The 14,928-nt window shown below is 35.6% G+C and overlaps 1 protein-coding gene across 26 annotated transcripts in view; it reads right to left on the reverse strand.

Annotated features, from left to right (window-relative positions):
- The window catches only part of BAZ2B (bromodomain adjacent to zinc finger domain 2B), a 432,513-nt gene that overhangs the window by 2,024 nt on the left and 415,561 nt on the right, over nt 1-14,928 (reverse strand). For 19 of the 26 annotated variants that reach the window (XM_032286284.1, XM_032286303.1, XM_032286295.1 and 16 more), the window contains 3 exons: nt 8,317-8,582; nt 7,453-7,596; nt 3,181-3,325 (listed from right to left, as the gene is read on the reverse strand). In XM_032286284.1, coding sequence (XP_032142175.1) covers nt 3,181-3,325; nt 7,453-7,596; nt 8,317-8,582 — 555 coding nt within the window. Of the gene's footprint in view, nt 1-1,876; nt 3,326-7,452; nt 7,597-8,316; nt 8,583-14,928 lie in introns of those variants that run through there. The other 7 variants (XR_004271241.1, XR_004271240.1, XM_032286298.1 and 4 more) reach the window with 1 other exon arrangement.

The raw sequence follows: 14,928 nt of genomic DNA on the forward strand, positions 1-14,928 counted from the left end.
TATATTTTCTTTTTTTTTCTCTTTGGTGGGGTGTCTCGCCGAGCCTGCGCACCGCGCTATCCGACCCAAGATCGAAAAAAAAAAGAAAACCCTAGAAAAAAAAAAAAAAAAAAAAAAAAAAAAAAAGAATATGGGGATTGAGGGTTTGGAAAAGAGAAGGAGCATGTAGGGGTACATTAAGTTACCAAAGACAGATTAGATCCTTCATAATTTAGATTAAAACTAGTGCTTGTGACAAATTTTATTTTGGGGGTTGGAACAAGAAAAGGATCACCTTGCATTTATGGTTAATTTATTTCTTTTGAGTTTTAGGTGTACCTATAGACACATTTTCACCTGTTTAATTTTCACTGTGGTTAACAACTCAAATATTAATTTACTGTCTACATATTGTTTCAAACTGATGATGATTTTCTCTGTTCAGCAGTAGTGGATTGTTTGGTTATCCTTGGTGGTCACCACTTGAGTGATAATCTAAATCTAAACTTGAAAGCTGGCCAGTTTTTAAATAATTTACAGAGCATTTAGGACTAAAATGAAGAAGGTCCAGGTGAAAGCCTACTTTATCTTAATGAAAATATGTTATATATACTTGCAACTATGTGACATCAGAGAGTTAGGATAATTTTTTTTTTAATTTGAGGAGAACAATGATACTGGTGTTATTGAGAATAAGCCCAACCTAGGGCACTGGGAGTGCACGAGTCACTTACATAACAAGTGATCCATGATGTATAGGAACCACCGTCACCTACTCCAACTGCAGCCCTTGTGGGATCACGCCCACTAAGGTTTTAACAGCTACCTCTGCTGAGTAACAATGAAGACACCAATCCAAAGGAGCCAATATTTACCAAGCTTTCCTTTTTTTCCTATTTTAAAAAAGTAAATTTTCACTCTCAAAAAATTTTGTGTATGTGTGCTTAAGTATTTTCTCATTTATGAGCCCTTCGACACTAGACAAGTTATTATCAAGCCACTTATGTACTGTCTAATATAAATTAATGTAGGCATATATAATCTCTAAGGCAAAAAAAAAAAAAATCCTCATGAAGTATCCCCATGGATTTCCCTGATGAAGAATCCCCATGGAGCACTAGGCAGTTCTAGAAACACAAAAACCAGACATTTTATTCACAGTGTCACCTTCTTCCCTGCTCTACAAGGCATTTTTGCTCAAGCACCAGCCCCCTTAAGCCATCACTGTAATATGTGGTTAACAGAAACGGACACATTTACATAGTAACAGCTGTTTTTCATATAAGTCTTCACAAACAATCGAGATACTGAAAATACTCTGGGGCTTTGAAGCTTGGTGAAGTTAAAAAAATTTTTCTTTTAAAAACATTTCTATTCTCTCTTCATGATAAAAAGCAGTGGACAGTATCTAAGGCCCACTTCAAGGGGCTATAAGCTCCATGAAGGCTGGGCCTAGCTTGTGCAACAGGGATTCTCCGGAGTCTGGCAGAGCTCAGCAGGACAGCAAATTGTATTTCTTGAATGCTTGGAGAAATACATGTCTTATTAGACTAATTTATATATTGGTTTTTCTTCTTGACAGTTGGGTTATTTGGCTAGCCATAGAGACATTTTTCATACCAGAACAAGATCTAATGTATTCCAATATTTTCATCTTGAAAATGTGAAAGAAGAAAGAAAACCAAGTCCAGAGAAGTTTACAGACCAGTGAGGCTCAGAGGCTACAGAAGTTTGGCCACTTGACTGAAACTCACCCTCTTCCAACCCACCCCAGTGCTCTGTGAACCATACTCTCTACACACTGTTCCTCCTTTAGGTCTCTGTAAAAATCAAATTTAAATTAACTGGCTTTTTAAAAAAGAATATATTTTCAGTTACATTAAGAAAAACTAAAAAATAAGTTTGTAAAAGTCTTTTATTGTATCCGTGCCACACATAGTGAAAAATAACACTCCTAAAAAAAAGAATGCTACCTTTTTCACAACATTTTATTTTAAATAAAACTTCAAGTACTCTTACATAGGTACAAAAAAAAGTCTGATCTATTTGCCTCCAACAGGCCACCACAACACACAGTAGATAAAACACAGTGGTTACAAATGTCTTTTAAATTTATTTCTGAGGCAAGGCAAATGGGAGGGAAATGTTTCTATGAAAAAATACTGTGTGCGTAGGAAATTGTCACAATTTTATTCCACGTGGATACAAATGATTATACTTTAATTTAGGCCCTGGTGGCTTAAAATTATGTAACAAAATAGAAAAATGGAAAACTAATATCCCCTACACCCTGTTTCAAAGGCAGGCACTACCAAGATTAAGGAGACGCCACAGTGTTGGTAGAGGATAATTACTGTACAGACTGTATAGCTATCATTACCTTCAGACGAAAATAAAATGCTACAATCCTCTAAGGCATGAACAATAAGGTCTGCAAACAATATATACACATAATACATATTTAAAACAAGACAATATAAACAAGAATGAACAGTATATACATGTCAATTTTTTCACTGTTTGGAAATACAATTTAACTACACAAGTGATGCAGCAACATATATATATAAATGTACTTGTAACTCTACAGTAAAGTTTCTTTTTGGTGCTTTTATAGCACATCAGTGTAAACAGTTTAACTTGGCTTTGTTTTATATTTTAAAACATTCCTTGTTGTATTTTTCAAGATTTAAAGCAATTTTCTAGTTCTTCCTTTTCACAGAAAACGAAGATTCTGGATGTGGTTTAATCATAAATAATTCATAAAATTAAATACATTCACTAAAAAATAAACTACAAAGTAAAAAAATGAAAAATAGATATTTATTGAGAGGGAAAGGAGAACCATTTCCCACATTAGAGCTCTGGTGTTGAGTATTCAGTGCGATTTGATATATTTTAATTGCTATTGCACTATAACACCCTTTCCTTTGAAAATTCTTTGGGTGTGCTTCCCTGTTCTACCTAAATTAGCTGATAAATCACACAAACCAATAACCAAGGGCCTTGGTTGTTGTAGGAGTGAAGCCTTTAAAAATGGTATCATTCTTCTGATACTTTTTTTTTATACTTATCTTAAGGAAAAAGAAAGTCATTATGTATGTGCCTTGCACATTTATGTAAATACAGTTCACATTGCTGGTCTCATTTGTCCTTGTTTAAAAGAAAAAAAATAAAGAGATTATTATAACTTCAGCTCACTTTGAAAGTATCTGTCCACTTTTTTTCAAAATACTTCCTCATGTTGTGGCCAGCTCTGCCTATATCAGAATCATCTTCATTAAATGTTTCACAGTTGTCAAAAACAAGCCTGACATCTAGAGCAAAGGTTTCAAGGTTTGGATACCTGAAAGAAAACACATAATTAGTGATTACTTTCATACAGTGGCTTTGTTTTGTAAAAAAATGAAGAGTTAACAAAGGGTAAAACTGAAAAAAAAAATGATTAGGATAACTGCATTTAAACTGATATAAAAATATGATACCTTCTTATAGATGGAACATTTAAAAATTTTTGTATGTTCTGGAACATATTGGATTTAAAGAACAGGTTAAATGGAAAAACATATTTCTCTAAAGAACAAAACATATTTCAACTGGCATTTTCCCATATCCCATCTCCTGTTTGACCTGTGTCACACAGTTCTGTCACACGACCTATCCCACTTGACTAATTTATTAAGTTCTCTGACCAAATGTATCACTTGTAGGATCCTATTATCTGTATTCAAAAATGCTCAGCTGCAGTAGAAATCATGTAAATGCTTTCTATGCAATGATAAAAATTAACACTTGTCCTGTAGCTTTTATATACGGAATTCCCCATTTCCTATTTCTCTTATCTTATTGATGCTCTTTTGCCCAAGAATTGGAGTATGATGAACCTAAATAAGCAAACAAAGCATATGCTATCTCTGCACTAGAGGTAACATTATGAGGGTCTGTCTTTCAACAAGAAGCAGTGTGGTTTCCACGCTTTTCTGGTGAGATAAACCCAATTCTCTTCCTCTGTAGGAAAACAGAAAAGAGAAAAGAAAGGTGAATGAATTTGCCTAAGCTTATTAGTAAGAAAGGAATGGTCATTTCAAGCCAACTCAAGCCAATTCAACAAATTTTAAAAGACAGCTTTTAGAAATTCAAATTTTAAATTAACCTATGACAAGCTGGATACTAAAATAATGTAACCATTAAAATATCCCATGAGTGTAAATTAGTACAACCACTATGGAGAACAGTTTGTAGATTCCTCAAAAAACTAAAAACAGAGCTACCATGTGATCCAGCAATCCCACTGCTGGGTATATACCCAAAAGAAAGGAGATCAGCATATTAAAGAGACATCTGCGCTCCTGTGTTTGTTGCAGCACTGTTCAAATAGCCAAGATTTGGAAGCACCCTAAGTGTCCATCAATGGGTGAATGGATAAAGAAAATGTGGTACTTATACACAATGGAGCACTATTCAGCCATAAAAAAAGAATGAAATTTTGTCATTTGAAACAATGTGGATCAAGTGGAGGTCATTATGTTAAGTGAAATAAGCCAGGCACAGAAAGACAAACATCACATGTTCTTACTTATTTATGGAATCTAAAAATCAAAACAACTAAACTCTTGGAAACAGAGTAAAAGGATGGGTACCAGAGGTTGGGAAGGGCTGTGGGGAGGTGAGATGGTTAATGGGCATAAAAAAATAGAAGGAATGAATAAGATCTAGTATGTGATAGCACAACCAGGGGACGATAGTCAATAATAATTTAACTGTACACACTTTAAATTAAAAGAGCATAATTGGATGATGCGTAACACAAAGGATAAATGCTTGATGTGATACTCAATTTTCCATGATGTGATTATTATGCATTGCATGCCTGTATCTTGTACAGCCCATAAATATATACATCTACTATGTATCCACAAAAACTTAAATAAAAATTAAAAAAAGAAAAATACCCCATGAAACACACAAGCTTTGCTGTGAAAGCTTGTCAAAGTGGAATTCTATTTTTTTGGTGAAATATCTTATATGACCTTTCACTCCCTTCTGTGTAAATGAAAGAAACATTTCCGTATGTGTAATATGCTCACATGTAACCTCATCCATTTTCCTAGGAATTATTTGCTTATTTTTATTGAGGAGAAGAAATTCACATAAAATTAACCATATTAAGGTAGACAATTCAGTGGCATTTAAGTCACAACATGGTATTATCGTCACTTCTGTCTTCAAAACACTGCCATCACCCTGAAAGGAAACATCATACTCATTAAGCAGTTATTCCCCATTCCTCCCTCTTCCCAGCACCTGGCAACCACCAATCTTCTATCTGTCCCTATGAATTTATCTATTCGGGATACTTCATACAAATGGAATCATACAATATGTGTAGTAATGATTTTTATAAAATATTTTAAAGTTATTTTACGAACTACTTCTCTTTAGATTGCTCCTTACCCTAAGAAAAGGTTAATGATTAACCTTAGGGAGAGTGGAATCCAGGAGAAAAGTATATAACTCATATGTGTGTCCTTCCTTTAGGGGATGGGTGGCTAATGGAACTCAGAAAGATTCATTAAAGTAGGCCACTCCCTCTATTCTAAACATTTCTAGTTTAAAAATTTTAAATATGGCTTGTGAGTTTTGGTTCTATCTCATTACTTTGGGTTTAACCAACTCCAACTGGAGAGTTTGAGGAGCTTGAATCCACTGAATTTTGCTTCCCACACAGCTGGCATCACAAACAGGATTACACAGACTGTTTCCTTCTCTCTTCCTCTTCCCTTGTGACTTCCTCCATTCACCCAAACTCATTTTCCAAAGCTCTCATTTTGTAGCTTTTTTTTTTTTTTTTTTTTTTTTTTTGAGATACAGTCTTACTCAGTTGCCCAGGCTGGAGTGTGCAGTGGCGTGATCTTGGTTCACTGCAGCCTCCACCTCTGGGTTCAAGTGATTCTCGTGCCTCAACCTCCTGAGTAGCTGGGACTAAAAGGCATGCGCCACCATGCCCAGCTAATTTATGTACTTTTAGTCTTTTAGTAGAGACGAGATTTCACCATATTGGCCAGGTTGGTCTCAAACTCCTGATCTGTCTGCCTCCGGCCTCCCAAAGTGCTGGGATTACAGGTGTGAGCCACCTCACCTGGCCCATATGATTCTGTAGTATTTTTTGTTATATTTATTTCTAAGCCTATTTGTTTTAGGAGTTTTGAGGTTTATGTTAATCCTGTATCCAGGAACTGGAAGATCATGGAAGTTAAAATCAAAAGTTAATTTAAATACTAGTAAAGTCTTCATGTGTAATTCTTCCTCTTGGCCATGTTAATTACAAATTTCATTGTGCCATCCATCTAGACAATGGACTATTTTGATAGAACTAAGAAAGAAAGAACTAGTCCATATCTTGATCACAGCATTTGCATACTGGAACCAATCAGTACCAATCAATCATTTTAATGGTTTTAAATGCTTCCCGAATTTAGGGAGGTCCCTTCTGTAATTAAGAAAATAATAAAACAAAACAGACATAAACCTTTGGAAGACTGTTATTTCATCCTCCAAAGAAATAAATTAGTCATCTCGATAACTTAGTAAATCACTTGATATTTGTGAGGGACACTGATCATTATAAGTTCTATTTAACTCTTCTAAATTAAGTATAGAGTACACAGGCTCCAGTTATTTTCACCAAAAGAATGTACAGGAAGATCTAAATAATATACTGAATAATAACAACATAATTAAAATACACGTTGCATGAGTATCAGGAAAGCCTCCCAAAGTAAGTAACTTTATTCTTGGAATAGGATTGCAAAGAGGATAAGGTAGAGAGGAGCAAATAATAGTTTTCTCTCCACATTAATAAATGGAATTTTGGTATTCTCCAATAACTACATTAAAGCTCTTAATATGTAAAACTTCCAAAGATCTTCTATTTCCGCATTATGGTCATCTAACAATATTTAAGTCAATTTTTGTTAAATCCATATGAGGTGTGGTTGTGCCATGGATGCAGAATACAAGTTCTGGCTTATATATTACTTCCTTTGGGAGGCTTTCCTGTTACTTTTCCTTACCTTCAGCCTGGGTTTGTGGTGCTCTTTTAATGTCAAAAGCAGGTTTATTACACTGTTTTTTTTTTTTTTTTTTTTTAAGATGGGATTTCACCATGATGGCCAGGCTGGTCTTGAACTCCTAACCTCAGGTGATCCACCCACCTCAGCCTCCCCAAGTGCTAGGATTACAGGCGTGAGCCACCACGCCCAGCCTATTACACTGGTTTTTACTTTCTTAAATAATTTTAGTTGGTTTCTCTTCTATGCTATTCTACCCTAGCCAAATACACATACACACACCCACCTGAAAGGCAGGGCCTATATCTTATGGTTAATTAAAATAACTTTGGCTCACTGCAAATATGCCCAGCACATATCAGGGATTCAATAAATATTTAGTAAACTGAAATGATTTACTTACTGTCCACTACTTAGTTTCTCTCTAATTGTGGAAAAATCCATAGGCTTCTTAATAACTTTCTTATAACCAGGAACAAGTTTCAAGTTTACAGGAAGTAGAAAAGGCCATGCATCCTCATGAGTTTCCATTTCAGTCAGAATCATACTAAAGAAAATAATGTTTGAAATCAGTATCCATACTTTACAATTGTCTATTCTCTAATTTAAAAAAAATTCAGTTATTATATATATGTATATTATACACACACACACATATATGTGTGTATGTGTGTGTGTGTATATATATATATATGTATATACACACATATATAAATGCATATATATAGAGAGAGAGAGAGAGAAAGTGAGAGAGAGACAGAGAGACAGAGACAGAGACAAAGGCTTGCTCTGTTGCCCAGGCTGGAGTACAGTGGCGCCATCTTAGCTCAACACAACCTTAGCCTCCCAGGTTCAAGTGATTCTCCTGCCTCAGCCTCTCAAGTAGCTGGGATTATAGATGTGCGACACTATGCCCAGCTAATGCTTGTATTTTTAGTAGAGGCAGGGTTTCACCATGTTGGCCAGACTGGTCTCGAACTTCTGACTTCAGGTGACCTGCCCGTCTCAGTTTCTCAAACTGCTGGGATTTTAGGCATGAGCCACTGTGCCAGGCCCAATTATAATCTTTCAAATAAAAACTCAATGCAAATTAATGTTAAAGGACAAAGGAATACATTTACTGTACTTACACATTTTCTTAACACTTGTGCTTTACATTTTTTATTTCCACAAATTATCAGAAAGGAAGCTTTAATATGGTAAAAGGTTTTTAAACAAATAAAATGGGATGTTACAAATATAGAGTGCATGAAAATGGAAATAATACCTGCAAAGAGCTAGGTCCTTGGAGTCATCTCTTTTAGGTTTCTTAACTGAAGAAAAACTTTCTTGTTTTGACAAGTTAATAGAAGTGTTTTCCTCCATTTTTCTTTTCTTGAGATCTTTGTTTCCTCTTTTTAGAGAACTACTTGTAGATGCAGAGTCTTCATCTTCAGTATCTCCTGTTAAAGTTACCTTCTTGCCTTTCTTTGACTCATTAGTCTTTTTTCCTTTGACATGAAGTTTTTTGATTTTTACAGTTTGACCACTTGCCTTTAATTTAAAAAAAAAGTAAATGAAGTTTAAGAAAGTGACTGTCTACAGACCTTCTATTATTTTAAATTATGAAAGTCTGACAGGACAAACAAGTAAAAAGAATAACTCTGATCTAGAATGTTGATAACTATTATTCTTAAGAAAGATCTGTGTATTTTTTCTCTCGTAAGGATAAAATCTAATAAAACATGAAAAGTCTATTAATTTTAAGAATTCTTAAAACTTGAGACGCTGATCTCATGGTAGTTCATCTATAGAATGTGTCTGTAGTATTCCTTTTGTCTAGGTCACTAACTGAATGATTTTAAAGATACAAAAGAATTCTCTTTTGGAGCACAACAGAATTAAGAATAAAGATAAACATAAATGAAAATACAGAAATTGTTAATAAGAAAGTTGAAGAGATAATAAAAAGCCAGGCCAAAAAATGAAAAAGAGCTAAGGAAGTATCAAATAGAGAAATCCAAGTGATCAAATCTACTAGAAATTGATTCTTTTTTGGGGGGTAAAAAATAAAGGTATTTGCAATAAGAAGAGAGTTCCACAAACTTGTGGCTCCCAGGTGTGAACAAAGCAGTGGTGAAAGATGGGGGAAAACGATGTCTGTTTTTGAGAAAAACAACATAGAAAGCTATAAAAGATATTGTACTTGGAACCAAAGGATATGAATTCCAGTTATGGCTCTGCTACTAACTTTGAGCAAAAATATTTGTGAGGTCTTATTTTCTTATTTTAAAAATAAGAATGAGAAACCACGTACTAGCTAAAGTCATTCTAGCTCTAGGATTACATGCAAAAAAGAAATATCAATGTGGTCTTATGCAAACATAACCACAATTTGCAGGCAACACACTGATGCAACAAGAAGGGTGCCCCACCCTGTATTCACAGAGAAATAAAATCTGCCTTTTGAGAGTTAAATGTTATGATAAATATAATAGATCATAAAAGAGAGATATGTAAAGTTCTGGCAATGTATGACTTTTATTTTGATTTTCCAAATATGTGGTACATACCAAACACTTTTAGAAAACCCTGAATAGACCAATAACAAGGTCTGAAGTTGAGGCAGCAATTAAGAGCCTACCACCCAAAGAAAGCCCAGGTACAGATGGGTTCAGAGCCGAATTCTACCAGACATACAAAGAGGAGCTGGTACCATAACTTCTGAAACTATTCCAAATAATCCAAAAAGAGGGAATCCTTCCCAAATCATTTTATGAGACAAATATCATCCTGATACCAAAACCCGGCAGAGACTCAGCAAGAAAAGAAAACTTCAGGCCAATATCCATGATGAACACAGATGCAAAAATCTTCAATAAAATACTGGCAAGCCGATTGCAACAGCACATCAAAAAGCTTCTCAACCATGATCAAGTAGGCTTCATCCCGGGGATGCAAGGCTGGTTCAACATATGCAAGTCTATAAACGTAATTCACCACATAAACAGAACCATATGATTATGTCAATTGATGCAGAGAAGGCCTTTGACAAAATTCAACAGCGCTTTATGCTAAAAACCCTCAACAAACTAGGTATTGACGGAACATATCTCAAAATAAAAGCTATTTACGACAAACCAACAGCCAATATCATACTAAATGGGCAAAAACTGGAAGCATTCCCTGTGAAATCTGGTACTAGATTTCCATAAAGACAAAAACCATATGATTGTGTCAATTGATGCAGAGAAGGCCTTTGACAAAATTCAACAGCCCTTTATGCTAAAAACCTTCAACAAACTAGGTATTGATGGAGCGTATCTCAAAATAATAAAAGCTATTTACGACAAACCAACAGCCAATATCATACTAAATGGGCAAAAACTGGAAGCATTCCCTTTGAAATCTGGTACTAAACAAGGATGCCGTCTCTCACCACTCCTATTCAAAGAGCAATCAGGCAAGAAAAAGAAATAAAGGGTATTCAAATAGGAAAGGAGGAAGTCAAATTGTCTCTATTTGCAGACGACATGATTGTATATCTAGAAGGCCCCATCGTCTCAGCCCAAATTCTCCTGAAACTGATAAGCAACTTCAGCAAAGTGTCAGGATACAAAATCAATGTGCAAAAATCACAAGCATTCCTATACACCAGTAACAGACTTAAAGAGAGCCAAATCAAGAATGAACTGCCATTCACAATTGCTACAAAGAGAATAAAATACCTAGGAATACAACTAACAAGGAACGTAAAGGACCTCTTCAAGGAGAACTACAAGCCACTGCTCAACAAAATAAGAGAGGACACAAACAGATGAAGATACATTCCATGTTTATGGTTAGGAAGAATCAGTATAGTGAAAATGGCCATACTGCCCAAAGTAATTTACAGATTCAAAGCTATTCCCATCAAGTTACCAATGACCTTCTTCACAGAACTGGAAAACACCACCTTAAACTTCATATGGAACCAAAAGAGAGCCCGCATGGCCAAGTCAATTCTAAGCAAAGATAACAAAGCAGGAGGCATCACACTACCGGACTTCAAACTATACTACAAGGCTACAGTAATCAAAACAGCATGGTACTGGTACCAAAACGGAGATACAGACCAATGGAACAGAACAGAGGCCTTGGAGGCAACACAACATATCTACAACCATCCAATCTTTGACGAATCTGAAAAAAACAAGCAATGGGGAAAGGATTCCCTGTTAAAAAAATGGTGTGGGGAAAACTGGCTAGCCATGTGCAGAAAGCAGAAAATGGAGCCCTTCCTGACACCTTACACTAAAAGTAACTCCAGATGGATTAAAGACTTAAACATAAGACGTAACACCCTAAAAACCCTAGAAGAAAATCTAGGCAAAACCATTCAGGACACAGGCGTGGCAAGGACTTCATGACAAAAACACCAAAAGCATTGGCAACAAAGCCAAAATAGACAAATGGGACCTAATCAAACTCCACAGCTTCTGCACGGCAAAAGAAACACTCATTAGAGTGAATCGGCAACCAATAGAATGGGAAAAAATTTTTGCAGTCTACCCATCTGACAAAGGGCTGATATCCAGAATTTACAAAGAACTAAAACAGATTTATAAGAAAAAAACAAACAAGCCCATTCAAAATTGGGCAAAGGATATGAACAGACACTTTACAAAAGAAGACATACATGAGGCCAACAAACATATGAAAAAATACTCATCATCACTGGTCATTAGAGAAATGCAAATCAAAACTACATTGAGATACCATCTCACGCCAGTTAGAATGGCGATCATTAAAAAATCTGGAGACAAAAGATGCTGGAGAGGATGTGGAGAAATAGGAACGCTTTTACACTGTTGGTGGGAGTGTAAATTAGTTCAACCCTTGTGGAAGACAGTGTGGCGATTCCTCAAGGACCTAGAAATAGAAATTCCATTTGACCCAGCAAACCCATTACTGGGTATATATCCAAAGGATTATAAATTGTTCTATTATAAGGACACATGCACAAGAATGTTCATTGCAGCACTGTTTACAATAGCAAAGACCTGGAACCAACCCAAATGCCCATCAATGATAGACTGGACAGGGAAAATATGGCACATATACACCATGAAACATTATGCAGCCATAGAAAAGATGAGTTTGTGTCCTTTCTCGGGACATGGATGAACCTGGAAACCATCATTTCAGCAAACTGACACAAGAACAGAAAATCAAACACCGTATGTTCTCACTCATAGGTGGGTATTGAACAATGAGAACACATGGATACAGGGAGGGGAGCATCACACACTGGGGTCTTTTGGGAGGAAATAGGGGAGGGACAGCAGTGGGGGGAGTTGGGGGGAGATAACATGGGGAGAAATGCCATACATAGGTGAAGGGGAGGAAGGCAGGAAATCAAGTTGCCATGTGTGTACATATGCAACAATCTTGCATATTCTTCACACGTACCCCCAAACCTAAAATGCAATTAAAAAAAAAGAGAAAAAAAATAAAAAATAAATAAAATAAAATAAAAATAATGATCATAGACTAAAAGAAACCAAAGATGGAACAACAAATTAACACTAAAATCCATTACTCAGTAAAAAGCAGAAGAATATGATAGATTGCCTAATTTGTAACATTTTTATCTCTATTGATTGAGGTGCTAAAGATAATCTGTGCATCTAGACTGTCCTAATAGTGCTTTTTTTGAGACAGAGTCTTGCTCTGCCACCCAAGCTGGAGTGTAGTGGCCACGATCTCGGCTCACTGCAACCTCCACCTCCCAGGTTCAAGCAATTCTCCTGCCTCAGCCTCCTAAGCAGTTGGGATTACAGGCGCTCATCACCACGCCCAGTTAATTTTTTGTATTTTTAGTAGAAATGAGGTTTCACCATGTTGGTCAGGCTGGTTTTGAACTCCTGACGTCAGGTGATCTGCCTACCTTGGCCTCTCAAAGTCCTGGGATTACAGGCGTGGTCCACGGCACTCAGCCCAATAGTGCTTATTTTTAAATCTTTCAAGTTTGTGACTTTTCAATGTCTACATTGATACACAGTTAAAATATGAACATCATACAAAATGAAACCAGTTTATCAACTCTGACTACAATAAAGAGTAAAGGTAGTCAAGAGTAAAGGTAGTCAGTTCTCCTTTTATAAACAATATATCTGATTTTACTTATTAAAATAGAGGGAAGGGGGAATTACTACAGTTTTAAAATTCTTCCAAAGGCTGAAATCCCTTCAGTAGTCTTATTTTACTTTGTATGCATATTTTTTATATTAACCAGTTTTGCCTTATACACATTTAAATATTATAAAGAACTAGATTTGGGATTAGATTGTTAAGACTGTGACCCACACGGTTTAACAAGTTAATCAAGTCAGTTGGTGTGTGATGTTCCAGTAACCTCTACAAAAAGTTATAAAAGATTTAAAATGTTGCTATCAATTGGTATTGTCAGAATTGTGAGCTATAGTTTGCAAGAAATCAATGAAATAAATATATGGTTAGCCTCCCACAAATAATTAAATCTCAAAGTGAGGATCCAATCATGTGTCTGTTCCCTGAGCGAAAGATAAAACCAGCGGAGAGAAGAGCACAGGACACAAACTGGCAAGTGTCCTCCAGGGCAAAGATAAGTTATCATAGTGCCTAAGAGGAGGAGATGGCATATTTTAAGTTAAATAAAACAATCAAAAGATTTAGAACAAAACACATAAACACCCACCTTAATATTATAAGAATTCATAAATAGAATGATTCTAAAACATTTATATTGAAATAAAAGGTTACTTATATCTAAAAAAAAAAAAAAAAAAACTACTATTCCCTTAACTAGATTGTTAAAAAATTCTAGACTGCAAAGTCATATAATCAGTGTAGCAAGCCAGGCACAAGTGGCTCACGCCTGTAATCCCAGCACTTTGGGAAGCTGAGGCAGGCATATTACAACGTCAGGAGATCTAGACCATCTTGACTAACATGGTGAAACCCCGTCTCTACTAAAAACATAAAAATTATCTGAGTATGGTGGCACGTGCCTGTAATCCCAGCTACTCTGGAGGCTGAGGCAGAAGAATCGCTTGAATCAGGGAGTCAGAGGTTTCAGTGAGCCAAGATGGCACCACTTCATTCCGCCAGCCTGGCAACAGAGAGACACTCCATCTCAAACAAAACAAAACAAAACAAAACAAAACAAAACAAAACAAAACAAATCAGTGTACCAATAACTTAAAGTTAGCTGTAGTCGTTTCTTTTTTTTTTTTTTTTTTGCAGTCTTGCTCTATTGCCCAGGCTGGGAATACAGAGGTACAATCACAGCTTATAGTAGCCCCAGCCACTTGGGTGGCTGACGTGGAGGAGGATCTCTTGAGATCGAGTGGCTGGGGCTATGGGTGTGCACCACCTTGCTTACATTACTTGAAAATGCTCTTAATCAAATAGCTAAAATTATTTGCTTCTTTATTAGCAGGTTAAAGTATAGTTAAGGAGATATTTTAATTGACTAAATAAGGTAAACCATAAATCCAACGCTTTCTCCATATCATACCAAAGAATCACAACCTGTCACTAACTGAAATAATTAATATTTTATTTAGTCTTTTCTCCATTTAGTTATTTTTATTCATTAAAATCTGATTATTTTGGGTTTTTGTATAACACTGAGCTTTCAGCACTCTGAAATCATTAAAAAAGGCAGAGTACTTAATAAAATGAAGAGAAAGTCCATTTAATGACAAGTTAGACTGAATAGCTCTATTACTTAAAAAAAACAAAATGTTATAAATAGTGGGCCAAAACATCTAGTTTCTATCTGAACTAAAATATTAATTGGGATATATTTTTAACAAGTTAATACGTACAATAAGAAAATACAAAATTGGGCTGGGCGAGGTGACTCATCCTGCAA

The sequence above is a fragment of the Sapajus apella genome, unplaced genomic scaffold (assembly GCF_009761245.1).
Source record: "Sapajus apella isolate SASKATOON/1434 unplaced genomic scaffold, GSC_monkey_1.0 scaffold18, whole genome shotgun sequence".
Classification (NCBI taxonomy): domain Eukaryota; kingdom Metazoa; phylum Chordata; class Mammalia; order Primates; family Cebidae; genus Sapajus; species Sapajus apella.